Genomic DNA, 14,126 nt, shown 5'->3' with positions numbered 1-14,126 from the left:
TGGAGTTTCCCAAGATGCCCGTCGGATGTCTGCTATATACTTTTACGCCAGGGAATAAAAGAAAACGAAAACCGCTTTTTTTCGAATCAAGTCAGTTATGCGGAATTGGACATATATACCTGTGGAGGAAATTGGATTGGATTGCTTCTTGTTTGTTTATGTTGTTTGGGGGTCTGTCAACCTTCCCCCCCCCCCCCCCCCCCCCCCCTCTCCCCCTGTTTTTTTACACCCTCTTCTCCTTCATTTCCCCCCTCTTCCATCTTAACGAATGGGAACAAGAAAGAAAGAAGACGAAGAAAAAGAAAAACAAAGTTGTGTATGTTGGAAATGGAGGCAAATTCGCTGTTGTTTTTTATATACCAAAGACGAATACGCACACGCGCATCGGGTGGCTGGGGAAGGAAGGGGGTTATGCGTCTTTTTTTATCCTTGTTTGATCCTTCCTCTTTTGCTTTCTCCTCTCTTTCGCCCTTTTTTTCTCTCTCTCTCTCTGTATGGGCGATAGTGGGAGACGAAGCGACAAGGGCTTCTTGTCATGTCGTGTGGCGCACACAAAAATGAAGAAATGATTTGATGTGGATAAAAATCATGGCGGTACGAGTTTTTGTTGATGTTCTTTGTTCTGTTCTGTCTTTGTTGCTTATTGTTCCCGCTGCCTTCCCTCGTTTACTGCTTTTAGCTTTCTTCGTAATGGGCGTCAATCACGGGGGGCCTTTGGATAGAAGTCATGTGGGTTTAATCTTTGTTAAAAGGATCATCTATTTTGGGGTTTACCTTTTCTTTTAATATTCCATACACCGCAAATGGAAAAGTCAATACCAATTTTTTTTTTACACAGAAATAGCTTCGAATCCATGTCCTTGTGATTATTTGTCCCAGTCGTGAATGTACATGTGGACGTATATTTACAGGGAACTTCCCTGTGTGGCTGGGTCATCAATATTCCAGCAGGTGGCGATAAAAGACACGTGTGTAGTAGTATCATTGTCTCGTACTCGATGCATTACGACGTTCGTATGCGTCTCTCAACTATGTGATTACGTATAGTCTGACTCGCGTTGCCTGTTAGGGTACACGACCCCACCAGTCCCAAGCCAGGATATACGGGGACTGACAAATGACACAGCATCTTGTTCACTGCCAGACGTGCTTCACACTCGGCACGAGCTACCCCATATTTATTCCTCCATCTCCACATCATCACCACCACCACCACTGGCATGACCGCTTTGTCGTGCATTTGGCTTGGGTACTGAGGCTTCCTTGTCAATCATTTGCCGTGAGACAGACACAATGTTGTCTTCGATCAGTTGCTGGCCAACGTCCGAGATGTCTGGAATCGTTTGTCAGTAGAATCCCAAGATACCATGCACACATAAACATACGCTTCTTTGGATCCACCTTTCCGACATATCGTGTCTTCAGTTGCTCCTTTGTCAACTCCGTCTCTTCCTTGACTCGCTTCTCGTAACCGTCCGCCAGTGTGACCAGTTTCTGCAGCCTATCCACATTCCGCTCACCCTCGCTCTTAAAATCATCCATGAGCAATGCCTCTGTCCACACGTGCTTGTGCAGGTTCATTAACATGTTCTCCTCCAATGCCGTCTTTCGGTAGTTGATGCCAATCGAATAGTAGTGGCGGTTCAGGCCGTGGATGAGGGCTTGGATCGAGGGCTTGTTGAGGTGGCCAACATTGGATGTGGTTTGGCGGGGCTCGTGGCCCATCATGAGCGTTTGCGGGTTGATTAAGCGAAAGGCATCAATCACGACTTTGCCCTTGACCGACTGGATGGGGTCGACTACGACGGCAACGGCACGGGGTGTGAGCTGCTCGAACGATTGCTGTGTGTTGATGTCGACTGACGATAACCAGCAGCCAAAACCGGGATGTGAGTGGTACCAGCCGACAACGGTTTCTTGCCTGTGTTTGTCAGCGACTCAATCAACCATGTGAGAGCCTGTGGCGACCCCGAGAGCCCAATGCTTGACTACATACCTTCCTGTTTGACGAAGCATGTCCATCATCTTAGTCTGGAAGACGGGATCTACAGCCTCGACGGAGACACCAGTTCCGGACTGCGGCATGGCAAAGACGTCCACCACCCGTACTGTGTAGTCGTCGACGAACTCTCCCAACATCAGTCCCATGACTTCCATAGGCACACCGGCCCGGCCGTGTCGCAACATCTTGAGTAGTGCGAGCGAAGAGATGTAAACAGTTTCCGAGTTGTCGATGAGGTTGGTGTCCGCCTGCGGGCCTCCCATGCCACCCATGCCTTGAGCGGCGGCGAGCATTCTGCTTAACCGGTCCATAGTGGGGGTGTTGGAGAAAGATCTTCTCGATGAGGCGTATTCAAAAGGCTTGAGACAAAGACGGGGTTGTCCGCTACGAGTAAGTGAAGTGGTCGTTTGGGTAAGGCGGCGGCGAGGGCGATGATGGCTTCGAGCTATCGATGCTCGGAGCTTCACGTAACTGCGCGACTGCCATATCCGGCGATGATGTTGTTCCGGTACCGGCACTAAGCAGGGGTACCCCGGCGCAGCTCGAATGCTCCATGCCCGCGTCTTTGTTCAAAGCTTCCCCATCTCTCCGTCCAGGCCCCTCCACTTTTTCCTGACCCTTCAGTCTCCAGGACTCCATAAACTCTCAACCCCTTCGCGCATACCAAGAACCGCTTGGTTTTCTCCCTAAACCTTTGAGAGTTTCTCAATCACCACAAGATAGTCACGTAGCTGCGCGCAGCCACCACAGACATGGTGGACGGAAACGACATGGCAGGCCCAACTGGCGCTGTCCACATTAATAACGGCACTGCATCGCAGCCAAAGAAGGTCGCATACTTTTACGATTCCGATGTCGGTAACTACGCCTATGTTGCGGGGCATCCCATGAAGCCGCATCGTATACGAATGGCGCATAGTCTCATCATGAATTACGGCCTATACACAAAGATGGAGATCTACGTAGGTGGACCCTAAGTTTTATTCTTCAAGATAATCTCTAATAAGATCTAGCGCGCAAAACCCGCCTCCAAATACGAGATGACACAGTTCCACACGGACGAGTACATCGAATTCCTACACAAGGTCACGCCAGACAACATGGAGCAATTCACCCGCGAGCAAAGTAAATACAACGTGGGAGACGATTGCCCTGTGTTTGATGGCCTTTTCGAATTTTGCGGTATCAGCGCTGGCGGTACCATGGAGGGCGCCGCTCGCCTGAACCGAGGGAAATGCGACGTCGCTGTAAACTGGGCCGGTGGTCTGCATCACGCGAAAAAGAGCGAGGCCAGTGGATTCTGCTATGTCAATGACATTGTCCTCGGAATCATCGAGTTGCTCAGGTATAAGCAGCGTGTTCTCTACATCGACATCGACGTCCACCACGGAGACGGTGTTGAAGAGGCTTTTTACACTACTGACCGTGTTATGACCGTTTCGTTCCACAAATACGGAGAGTATTTCCCTGGTACTGGCGAACTTCGCGACATTGGTGTTGGTAGTGGCAAGAATTACTCCGTCAACTTCCCCCTTCGAGACGGTATCACAGACGAGACATACAGGAATATCTTTGAGCCTGTCATCGAGGCAGTAATGACTTATTATGGACCTGAAGCCATCGTTTTACAATGCGGTGGTGACAGTCTTTCTGGAGACAGGCTCGGTTGCTTCAATTTGAGCATGGACGGACACGCCAACTGTGTCAGGTACGTCAAGAGCTTTGGTGTACCTGTCATCGTCCTAGGAGGTGGCGGTTATACCATGAGGAATGTCGCGCGAACCTGGGCATACGAGACTGGAGAGCTTGTTTCGCAGAAAATGTCCAAACAGCTACCTTTCAACGACTACTACGAGTACTTTGCGCCCGACTACGAACTGGATGTACGGCCATCAAACATGGAAAACGCCAACTCTCATGACTATCTGCACAAGATCAAATCAGCTGTCATTGAGAACATTCGCAGAACGGGACGACCATCGGTTGAGGCTTTCACAACGATCCCAGATGTACCTACGGCTCTAGGTCGCGCGATGGACTCCGATGCTGAAGACGAAGAAGACGATATAGATGCGGACGAAAACCGGGATGTGCGCATGACACAGCGCCAGCGTGATAAGCAGATCGAGCATGACGGTGAACTTTACGATGCAAGTGATGATGAGGATTACAAGAACAGCCTTGGAGTGCGCGCTCAGCCTGGCGTCAAGAAGAGACGAAATATTACAGACTTCCCCAACCCTAATGCAGCCCCAGCTGACGCCCTGGATCTCATGGAAGACATCAATGGTGGAAGCGCTGTTTCGACTCGACAAGCCTCTGCAGGCGCAAAATCACGTACACAGACGCCTGCTGCTGCTGCTGCTGCTGAGCAGGAGGTTGACAAAGATGGTGATGTCGACATGGACGCACCCGTCCCTGAAGCTGCCCCTGAAGCTGTTCCCGAGGCCGCCCCCGAGACTGCCCCTGAAATCGCCCCCGCCACTGCTCCTCCGGCCGCTACTGAGACCACCGATACTGCCGCTCCTGCTGCTGCACCTGAGCGGGAACCATCTCCTGCAGGCGTTGTAACCCCACCTGAATCACCACCCACTGCTGTGCCTGCTACAATGGCACCCACATCAGCCCCAGTCGCTGACGTGGAAATGGCAGAAACCGACGATAAGGAGGAGACTGCCGCAGCAAAAGAGGAGGGTGAAGCAGAACGCGACACTGAAAACGTCAAGGGTGAGGTCAGGGCAGAGGTCGCCAAGGACTAGACGTCTTTGAGAGGACGCCTCCAACGCATGACGGGTGGTGAATAGTTGCATTCGAGAGGCGTTTATTTCTGGTTGCGGTCCTTTTCCTTGGTGGCATTGGAAAGGCAGCGAGATAGGTGTTCTTGGTGTGTATGGATTTTCATTGGATATTGGGGATACCTTTTGTATGTCTGTTTCGTCCTTTTTCTTACTCATACCTCTGATCTAAGTATGTATATATGAATGACTGGCTGTTTTTCTGGCTGCGCATCTCATTACAGAGAATCAATCCTTATTCTAATTTTATGCCATATGTCTTGGAGGATTTGTTTTGTAGAATGCGTACTGCCAGTGGGCTCAGGAACCCTCGCCCCACCTTTGAATATACTACACTGGGTCTGTGCCACTATGATTTTGACATCCCTCTTCCTTCTGCTTTTCTCCACACGCATCCACAAACTCCTTTTCTCCCTCTTGTATCCCTCTGACCACTCGTTCCGCCGCAGATGCAAAGTTGTTGATCAAACGCCGCCAATCCCCAACCGGGCTGGCCATCTGAATAAGCACATGCTCACATGGTTCTGCAGGCGTTCCAGACACACAACTGGTCAGCCCATTTTGCATCATGAGAGAGATCTTATAGACCCATTTGGTTCTGCCAGAGTGACTTTGCATGGCAGGTTTGATGATAGGGACGCTGACTTGGCGGGAGTTGACATCAAGTGAGTTTAGGTAATAACGCGCAAGAAAGGCGAGATTGTCTTGAGAAGGGCAACCGTTAGTATATATAGTACTGGGATTAGGAAATGGGGATTAAAATGGGTACAGACCTGATATCTTGTTCACGGTCTGTTCGCTGGTACCATATGGAGCGAGGATCAGGTCGATTTGGGGGAGGATGCATGTGTACAGGGTGATTATGGGGCCGTCTGCCATTTCCGTTTGTGGTTGTGGGAGGATTTTACATAGTATTGGGTTGGATTGCGTTTGATAGTTATGAAAATATCCGAAGAATACATGCCAGATTGTAATATAGTAGTTGGTCTTCATACTGTTATTTGCTTGTCTCCAAAAACTTTGGATCAAGTTTGCCATAGTGCTTAACAAGTGTTCCCATTGCCTGGAACAAAGCGCAGTTTTGTCGGTATCAATATAACATGGGCGCACACAAAGAATATCAAAATGCAGTATGTTGCTAGGTCATCGCTAGTTCTATTTCTAATGTCAAGTTGTGGCAATGTATCAGCAGATTGTGTTTGGTGGGTACTGGCCACTTTTTTTTTGCATAACTCATCAAGGTTATAGCACCAGTGCCATCTCGTCCAGATCAATATCCAGCCCACAGCTCAGCTGGGGAATCTGGGTATAGTGGCTTTGATCCAGCAGCCTTCTTATGAATTTGAGGGTCTATAGTCAGTCAGCAAAGCACAACATTGTAACACGGAAAACGTACCTCAGCATAGCTCGGGCGTTCCGTACTCTTCATCATCTCTAGAAACGCCCAAGTCATGGCTCCGGTTGCACGGCCTTGAATATGCGCATCAGCACTTGTCTGCTCATCTTTGCAGCCAGAGAACATGGTGACCATTTTTCGTTCGTTGCCGTATTGGCGAGCAAATTCTCCGTCCTCAAGCCCTTCCCCTTGCTCCTCGCCCATGTGTCTAAGACCCTTGAAAAAGCTGCTGGCTCCAGCAAGAAGATGTTGCGCCTCGCCGACCTTGTCGAACGTAAAGCCACCTGAGATGATATCGCGGGCTTCTTCTGCAAGATGTAAACCAGTTTTCAGATTGTCCATCAGACTAATCTGGCCATCACTGTCGGAGCGGTAAACATAGGGGAGTTCTAGCGCACTTCCAGAGTGGCAGCAGTCCATTATTACGAAGAGTGTACAATCACGTGCCATACGGGTGACAAGATGCTGGTGCAGAATCGTACTCGAAATCTGACCTCTCTGCTCAAAGTCGACGGGAACAAGGGATGCATCCAGACCCGTCGTCCTGTTTCCGTCCGTATCCGCAACTTGGCCGCCGTGACCCGAGTAGTGAAGGAAGAGAGTGCATCCAGGTTCCGAGACGAGCCAGTCCATTGCCGCAAGAATATTATGGCCGGTGGGGTAATAGGGAGAGTCGGGTGGGACTTCAGGGCGGTCGGTCAAAATAACGCGGTCCTTTGGAGAGTTGTTGTAGCCACGGTAGTAAAGGAACTCAGCCATGTTGTCTACATCGGCTTGGCAGCCGCGTAGTTCGTGGCTACTGCCGACATAGTTAATACCGATGAGCAGGCTCTTCTTGCGTTGGTAGGCCATTTTTGACGAGTTTGAAATGTGAGATATGAGTGTGGCTGAGGAATCGGGGACTAGGGTTTATACTACAATAGTGGCGGAGGGGTGGCGTTGAAGTTGGAGTGTTAAGCGGTTGAGAGGGGTCGATGAATGATGTGGCCGATCCCTGCCCAATCAATACATGTGAAGCATGTTGATTGACGCGTCCCGTCCCGGCCACGTGCACGCGCGATCGACCGTCACTAGCACATGTCTTGCAGCATATATCAGCCAGTACCACCACATCTGATATATTCGATGGTATATGACGTCACATACTATCTCAGATGCCCCAAGGCAGCTGCAAACTTCGATATATCGACATGGGATATTCATGAATCGAGCCATGAGCCCTCCGCCCGCCAAGCGGCACAAGAATACTGGTATTCCCAAGTCAACTACAGCGGCGAAAAGTTCCCAGGGGGGCAACATCATTCATCATTTCTACAATTCTCCCACCACTGGAAGCAAATGCCCTGCACATCTTCTCTTGGAACATCAACGGAATTTCACCCTTTCTCCAACCATCAATTACGTCATTCTTCAAGGCAAAAAAAGACAGCAATAAGGAGGAAAGCAAATATCAAGTATATCTCACTTCCTTGCGAGCCTTCCTGCACTGCCACCACTGGCCATCCATCCTCTTCCTCCAAGAAGTCAAAATCGCATCCAAAGATACCAAAACACAAGGTGCTGTGAAAACAGTCATCAACTCGCATTTGCCCTCAGAAACCAGATCAAAAACTGTAAAAGGTCCACTGTATGACGCGTATTTCACCCTTCCCACCTCTCCCCATGGTGCGCGTGATCCACGGGGAAGCGGAAAAATATATGGTGTATGCATCATTTTGCGCCGCGACTTGAACGACACCTACGCAACAGCAGTACGAACCGTTGAGTGGGACTATGAAGGCTGAATCTTAGTAGTAGAACTCACATGTCGAGCCACATACTCGAAACTCGCCATCTTCAACATATACGCTGTCAATGGTAGAGATGGCATAATCGGCCTCTACGCAGGAGCCGTTAGAGGTTGTAATGTGTTCACCAGTGTCCGAGTAGCTAACATTTGTCACGATAGTGTTGAGAAGGAGACGTGGGTCACTTGGTTGGAGAAATTTGGACGCCTGGTGTTTGAGCCATGTGCTGAAGCCGCGCGGGTCAGCGCAGACTGTGAAGCCATCGAAATCAGCAAGGCATCTTCCGCCTGCATTTGAACGAGGACTTACACTTGCTCTCTTCGGAGAATCCATAGTATGTCAAATTCCATCCCGTGATTCCGTATACGAAGCCAGATTCCTCAGGCGTCTTTGCAACAAGTTCAAAAATTAGTATGTTTTCGAAATCTAAGGAGCATATACAGAGCTTACCTGTGCCGTCTCCCAATCCCAAAGATAGTACTCTACTGTCTTGCGCATGGGATCGCCTTTTGGTCGCCATCCGCTCTGCCAAAAGCCTGCACGGGCACTCCTGTCCTGTGGATTTTCTGAAAGTATCGTCCCTGCCCTCTGTTCAAAGCCAGTCCAAGTCTCTTCAAACTCATCAAGGATTCCGGTGTAATCAATAGCCCCAGTTTCATTGTAAGTTGCAATAGAAAAAGCATCAGAATTGGGACTCGTCAGGTTGACTTGTTTCGAAAAAGTCCACACTGGGTTTTCTGGGCCGTTTTTGGTGTTTTCGCCTAATCCGGAGATCCAGTTTGCGCCTAGTTCGACTGTATATGGGTCGCCGTTGGAATCTGAGTCAAACCCTGTGTTTAGCATGCGACCTCTAATACGATCCTGGTACTCGAGGATGAGAAAGTCGGAGACAGATTGGTTGAACAGTGCTTGCTGAGGAGAACTCAGCATGATGAGCCAAGTTTGAGTCGGATAGAGACCGTTTTCAACAAGTCATACTCACAGCTGCTGTTATGCCGGCAACACCGCCTCCTCTGGATAATATCAGTCGCTGAATCTTTGTAGTAGAGTTACTCAATACAAATGATTGCTACTTTGGTTTTTCTGCATGTGTTGTTGGAGTTGCGCCTGTGAATTGTCGGCGCAGCGCAGGTCAGAGCTGGCATCAGCCCGATGGTTAATAGAAAGCTCTTCATCCACACCATGATGCCTGAGACGTGAAGGATAGCTTGGTTAATTGCAAAAAGGTAACACGGCCAGGACGCCTTGCTAGATACTTAAATTACCGCCCGGAAAACCATGATGGGTACTCATTGGCACGGCAGTCGACAACTGGTTAAGTCTCTACGAAATAATCCTACGAAGCTACGTGACTGGACTCAACATTGGATATTCCAATCGGATACGAAGAAAGTGGATGCTGCCTTGTTGTGGGGTTACCTTTGTCCCGGTCTTAGAAGATCTGCAAAAGTCGAGTGAGAACATCTGTGTGACATGGACTAGCCTTGAAATAGTAGGTGGTATAGAGTCCCACAGGCTTGTTGAACGCGCACAGTGGTGTTGATAACCATCATGTCATGTCTAGCCTGGTGCGGTCGATGTCAAACTACAAAGGCTGACTTGAACGCACCAACGGTTGACAAGCTCATGTTTTCGAAGCTTGACTTGAACACACCTCTTCTAGCGTCCAGCCCATCTCTACAACATTAGAAGCCATGCTTACGATATGAAATTCAATGACAACAACTGCGGGTCACTATCACGTCGCAGTACAAGAGTTACAGCTGGGTTGCGTGGGGTGTGCAGGGATTTCCAGACGGCACGATGCCCGCAGGCGGGGCTTCCTGATAAGTAATCACCCCCCACACGTGATTGTTCTTTTCTGAATCAATGCCTCCTGCACCTCTCTCCCAATTTATCTCTCCATACTTCATTGCAAACTCCACATTCAAAACAAAGTACGGCATTGCAGCCATGATGCAGCCAAGTAGCAGATTGTCGCCCGATCAAGGTAACCTCAGGTAACACAATGCATGAGACCGGTGTTCGCTCGCCATCCATTTCCTTTGTGGATGGCAGCGATCTGAGATATACGGTCTGAACTTGATCAGGTTAAAACCTGCGAAAGGACTCATGCTTTGCTCCCTTCACAAATTGGGGGCTGCTGCTAATGGCTCTAGGTCGGTGCCATGGACTCTATCGCGAAGCCGCACGATGAGAAAACGTCAGATGCGCCGGGCGCAAGTAGTTCACCATTGACTCACGATATCGAGCGCCAGGATGATGTGCGCTATGCAAAATGGCAAAAGACTTGGAAGACATTCGAGAGCCAGCTTGTAGCATACAACCTCGAGGCCCGCGGCATTCAGCGCGTCGAGCCCCACGAACGTCATGATTTGCGCCTTTTGGGGTATTCGCAGGTCGCAATCATGTGGTTTAGTGTCAACTTGGCAGCGAACAACATCACACTGGGCATGCTTGGCCCTGCCGTTTTCGCCCTCGGCTTTACAGACGCCTGTTTACTGAGCGTCTTCGGTGCACTGGTTGGTTGCCTCGTAGTCGCCTATGTCGCCACATTTGGTCCGAAGAGCGGTAATCGCACCATGATCTTCTCGCGGTACATTACGGGTTGGTGGCCATCCAAGATCATTGTGTTACTCAATATCATCGTACTACTCGGATATGGCATGATCGACTGTGTAGTAGCAGGCCAAATCCTCTCTGCTGTCTCTACAAATTCCATGTCTGTCGTGGTTGGCATCATTATCGTGGCCGTCATTGCTTGGGCAATTACCACATTCGGATACCAGATATTTCACTATTACGAACGTTGGGCATGGCTGCCGCAGCTCGTAGTACTCTGCATATTGGCGGGCGTCGCAGGCCCGCGATTTGACATATCTTCCAAATCTTATGGCGACGAAAATCCAAATACCATCATCGGGAATCGCATCAGCTTTTTTGGCCTTACGCTTGCAGCAGCGATCACGTACGGTGGTGGTGCAGCCGACTACTTCGTCTACTATCCTGAACATGCATCGTCTCTAAGCATCTTCGGCATGACCCTGATTGGCCTAATGTGTAGTTTCACATTCGCTTTCGTCCTTGGTATTGGGCTGGCATCCGGCATGTCGAACAATGCAGACTGGGAAGCAGCGTACGGCGTATCGCAAGGTGCGCTTATTGTGGAGGGATACAAGCCTCTCGGTGCATTTGGCTCTGTTTGTGGCGTCATTGTCGCTTTGGGACTTGTCGCCAACCTGATTGTACCAACATACTCTTCTGGAATTGATGCACAGATCCTCGGTCGTTATGCCGCTGCCATACCAAGAGTGATCTGGAATACCGTCGGCGTCATCATCTTCACAGTCTGCGCCCTGGCAGGGCGTGCGCACCTTGCGGAAATCTTTACCAATTTCCTAGCCCTCATGGGCTATTGGGTGTCTATCTGGATTGCCATTATCCTAGAAGAGCATTTGATCTTCCGCCGCAAGACAGGCTTCAACTGGGAAGTATGGAACCAGAAGAAGAAGCTACCACTGGGCATCGCAGCATTGGCTGCCTTTGTCATCGGTTGGATTGGCGCCATCATGTGCATGGCACAAGTCTGGTACATTGGGCCTATCGCCAAACAAGTTGGAACTCACGGCGCTGACGTATGTGAATTGCATGTGCAAGCTTTGGTAACTCATACTAACACCTTCTAGATGGGTAACTTTGTCGGTTTCGCATGGGCTTCGGTCGTGTATCCGCCGCTCAGGATGTGGGAGCTTAAGCGATTCGGCAGATGATCAGCTACATGATCCAAAAGCTACCAAAGCCATTCCTCAGACGCGAAGAACAGATTATAGTGGCCCATCGAATACCTGCCAGCTTTACCACACACGATTCCTCAACAGATTGCGAAACAGCTTTCAAGTAGAGCATATGCTTGTGTTTCAAAGTGGAATTCATTTCTTGTCATGCCTCCCTCTCTCAGATCATATTCTTGAGTGCCATTATTAGCAGATAAAGAACACATTAATAACAGTAATCAGAAACCTTGCAAGAAAGGAACTAGAAAAACAAATGCTTGGATTTACATACCAAAGGCTCTAAGACAAGGAGTTGTGATTCTCTTGTTGCATATATCGGTATTCACAAGCTCATGGAAAGATTTGCAAAAGCTACTCCATCATACGCTTGCGCGTGTATAGTAGCCTGCTTAATAAATACCATGCATCTATCATGTTCCCGTGACTCCGCTATGAAGACCTATCCGAAGCCCCTTCAAAAGCAGCTACCCGAATTGTTCCTTTTCCACTCACGCAGTACCACCTCCAATCACGGCACATTCCTCACCACTGAGGCCTCTTTTTTGGGAGAATAAGCCAGCCCTGTGAGTCGTGCGAGAGTTTGCATGGTGTAAGGGGACAATCGCCCAGCTTATGCTTCATTGAGCACCTCCAACGTCCACACGACACATCGCGTTCGGTACAGCTGCGGCATCTCGCCTCACTGTCGCACTCCAGGTTGTTGGCATAGCACTCGAAGCATGCAATCACAGTCTTGGGCAGCTCGGCATGCATGTTTGGCTTGACGAGATGCGCAGCGCCCTGCAACAACTGACCATTCTTTGTATTGTTGAGACGCTCTTCAGAGATCCCAAGTTCACGTTCAGCAGTCTTCAGCTGGTTGCGTTGGCGGTCACAGAGGCTAGTCTTCTCGCGAAGTTTGGCTTTAAGATCTTCATTGTCATCTTCCAGTTTAGTCTTGTTGAAGCTTTCTTCCACAAGCTTTCCACGTAGCTCGATGTTGGTTTCCCTGCACTTCGCAAGAGTTTCGGTGAGCTTTTGGATGCGGGTTTCATAATCTTGCGCAGTACTAGTAGAGGCTTGCAAGGCTTCATCTCGTTCGCGAGCTAGTTTCGCGACAGTGCTGCGCAGGAAATCGCACTCCCCTACCAGCTGTCAGTTTGATGAAAGTAGAATCTATGAGGCTTTCCGGTTTTACCAGCCGCTTTTCCCAAGCCCTTGAGTTTAGCCTCTAATTCTGTCGTTCTTCGACTTAGGCCATCAAATTCCAGCTGCTGAGTCTTGATCTGAGACTCCTTCTGGGCCAAGAGTCGGCACATCGATGCTTTTTGGTCTTTGTTAACTTCATTTCGGTACTTGAGCTTGCACAACTGCGACTCATCATCGCCCTTTGTGCTTCGGATTTCTTCGTCACTTTGCTTGAGAGCTAGAATATGGCGTTCGGGAATTGTTAGTATGTGTTCCTTTACGTCATCAAACTCATCTCCTATAGGATGCCATACTGGCTTCGTCAATTGTGTCATGTAACCAGTCTTGGTCTGGGGTGCTAGTCGAGACGTTTGAAGAGATTCGGTAAAGGTTGGTAACTCAACTGGTACCACACGTGAAAGCGGCTCAAGGTCTGAGAGACACACTATGTCAAGGCTCGAAGATGTGGCTGACTGCACCTCGTGCGAACATACACTCTCATCTCCACGGCTGTGACCAATCTTGCCATCCACTGGGTTTTGAGGCTGCGCAACCTTTTCAAATAGGTAACTTGTGACAGCATCTTTCGAACAACTGGCTGAGGAAGCAAGCTCTTGCTTCCCAAGAAATTCAGCGACAGTCTCGGGCGTAGTGAAGGGCTTCGTCGAGCGGGAAAAGGCGCGATCTGCACCAAGAGCACTATCTGTATAATGTGAGCCTATGTCATTTAGCTTGTGATTCTACAGTTGTATGGTTGTAAATACTGTTTGGCCCTGCAGGGGGCGTTAGGCGTGGAGTCAGATTTGGAGTGGTAGTATACGGCTTCTTCTCTTTCATCAAACGTGCAAGGTCGAAGAAGCTATCGTGATGCATGTTTTTGATATGTTTTTTGGTAGGCGGGGGCATGTTTAAGGAGCAATCAAAGTTATTCAAGGAGGCGGTAGAGACGTCGATATCATTTTGAAGGCCGCTGTTGTCTTCGTCCATGGTGATGGTACCGGTAGCCTTCAAAGAGAAGACGATAGGTAGGTTAGAGGAATAAACCCAGTCTTTTGGGGGCCTTTTTGTTCTCGGGTGGAGAGGGGAAGTGAGGAACGAAGTGAGTGAGAGAGGACGCAGTCACCGCTTCGCCAAGGCAGTCCTGCAAACGTCGAGGAAGGAGCGGCGTGCAAGTGTTTCACTAAC

At 49.4% G+C, this 14,126-nt stretch overlaps 6 protein-coding genes across 6 annotated transcripts; 2 read left to right on the top strand and 4 right to left on the bottom strand.

Moving 5' to 3' along the window:
• Positions 1–966: 966 nt before the first annotated feature.
• Positions 967–2,449, bottom strand: PSV08DRAFT_280825 (JAB1/Mov34/MPN/PAD-1 ubiquitin protease-domain-containing protein). Its single transcript, XM_014219129.2, has 3 exons — positions 1,997–2,449; positions 1,386–1,921; positions 967–1,333 (listed from the first exon to the last, which is right to left on the bottom strand). Exons 1-3 carry the CDS (start codon positions 2,311–2,313, stop codon positions 1,179–1,181), a joined length of 1,008 nt encoding a protein of 335 aa, XP_014074604.2. The 5' UTR covers positions 2,314–2,449; the 3' UTR covers positions 967–1,178.
• Positions 2,450–2,772: 323 nt separating this feature from the next.
• Positions 2,773–5,150, top strand: PSV08DRAFT_360494 (uncharacterized protein; the record flags this gene model as incomplete). The annotated part of the gene is made up of 2 exons (XM_014219130.1): positions 2,773–2,964; positions 3,016–5,150. The coding sequence occupies 2 exons, from the start codon at positions 2,773–2,775 to the stop codon at positions 4,759–4,761; spliced, it is 1,938 nt and encodes a 645-aa protein (XP_014074605.1). The 3' UTR covers positions 4,762–5,150.
• Positions 5,151–5,919: 769 nt separating this feature from the next.
• On the bottom strand, positions 5,920–7,134 carry PSV08DRAFT_198431 (peptidase C14, caspase domain-containing protein). Its single transcript, XM_014219132.1, has 2 exons — positions 6,194–7,134; positions 5,920–6,147 (listed from the first exon to the last, which is right to left on the bottom strand). The coding sequence occupies exons 1-2, from the start codon at positions 7,043–7,045 to the stop codon at positions 6,040–6,042; spliced, it is 960 nt and encodes a 319-aa protein (XP_014074607.1). The 5' UTR covers positions 7,046–7,134; the 3' UTR covers positions 5,920–6,039.
• A 509-nt stretch (positions 7,135–7,643) lies between these two features.
• Positions 7,644–9,164, bottom strand: PSV08DRAFT_175163 (uncharacterized protein; the record flags this gene model as incomplete). Its single annotated transcript, XM_066091869.1, has 7 exons — positions 7,644–7,804; positions 7,848–7,973; positions 7,998–8,231; positions 8,290–8,368; positions 8,431–8,892; positions 8,963–9,010; positions 9,054–9,164. The coding sequence occupies 7 exons, from the start codon at positions 9,162–9,164 to the stop codon at positions 7,644–7,646; spliced, it is 1,221 nt and encodes a 406-aa protein (XP_065949401.1).
• A 710-nt stretch (positions 9,165–9,874) lies between these two features.
• PSV08DRAFT_32989 (permease for cytosine/purines, uracil, thiamine, allantoin-domain-containing protein) lies at positions 9,875–12,016 on the top strand. The gene is made up of 2 exons (XM_014219134.2): positions 9,875–11,615; positions 11,667–12,016. Exons 1-2 carry the CDS (start codon positions 10,149–10,151, stop codon positions 11,748–11,750), a joined length of 1,551 nt encoding a protein of 516 aa, XP_014074609.1. The 5' UTR covers positions 9,875–10,148; the 3' UTR covers positions 11,751–12,016.
• A 280-nt stretch (positions 12,017–12,296) lies between these two features.
• Positions 12,297–13,928, bottom strand: PSV08DRAFT_369529 (uncharacterized protein; the record flags this gene model as incomplete). Its single annotated transcript, XM_066093161.1, has 3 exons — positions 12,297–12,898; positions 12,952–13,659; positions 13,706–13,928. 3 exons carry the CDS (start codon positions 13,926–13,928, stop codon positions 12,297–12,299), a joined length of 1,533 nt encoding a protein of 510 aa, XP_065949400.1.
• Positions 13,929–14,126: the final 198 nt, after the last annotated feature.

Source organism: Bipolaris maydis (genome assembly GCF_028858645.1).
Source record: "Bipolaris maydis strain C4 unplaced genomic scaffold PSV08scaffold_4, whole genome shotgun sequence".
In the NCBI taxonomy this organism is placed as follows: Eukaryota; Fungi; Ascomycota; class Dothideomycetes; order Pleosporales; family Pleosporaceae; genus Bipolaris; species Bipolaris maydis.
This window is presented reverse-complemented; position numbering and strand designations above follow the sequence as displayed.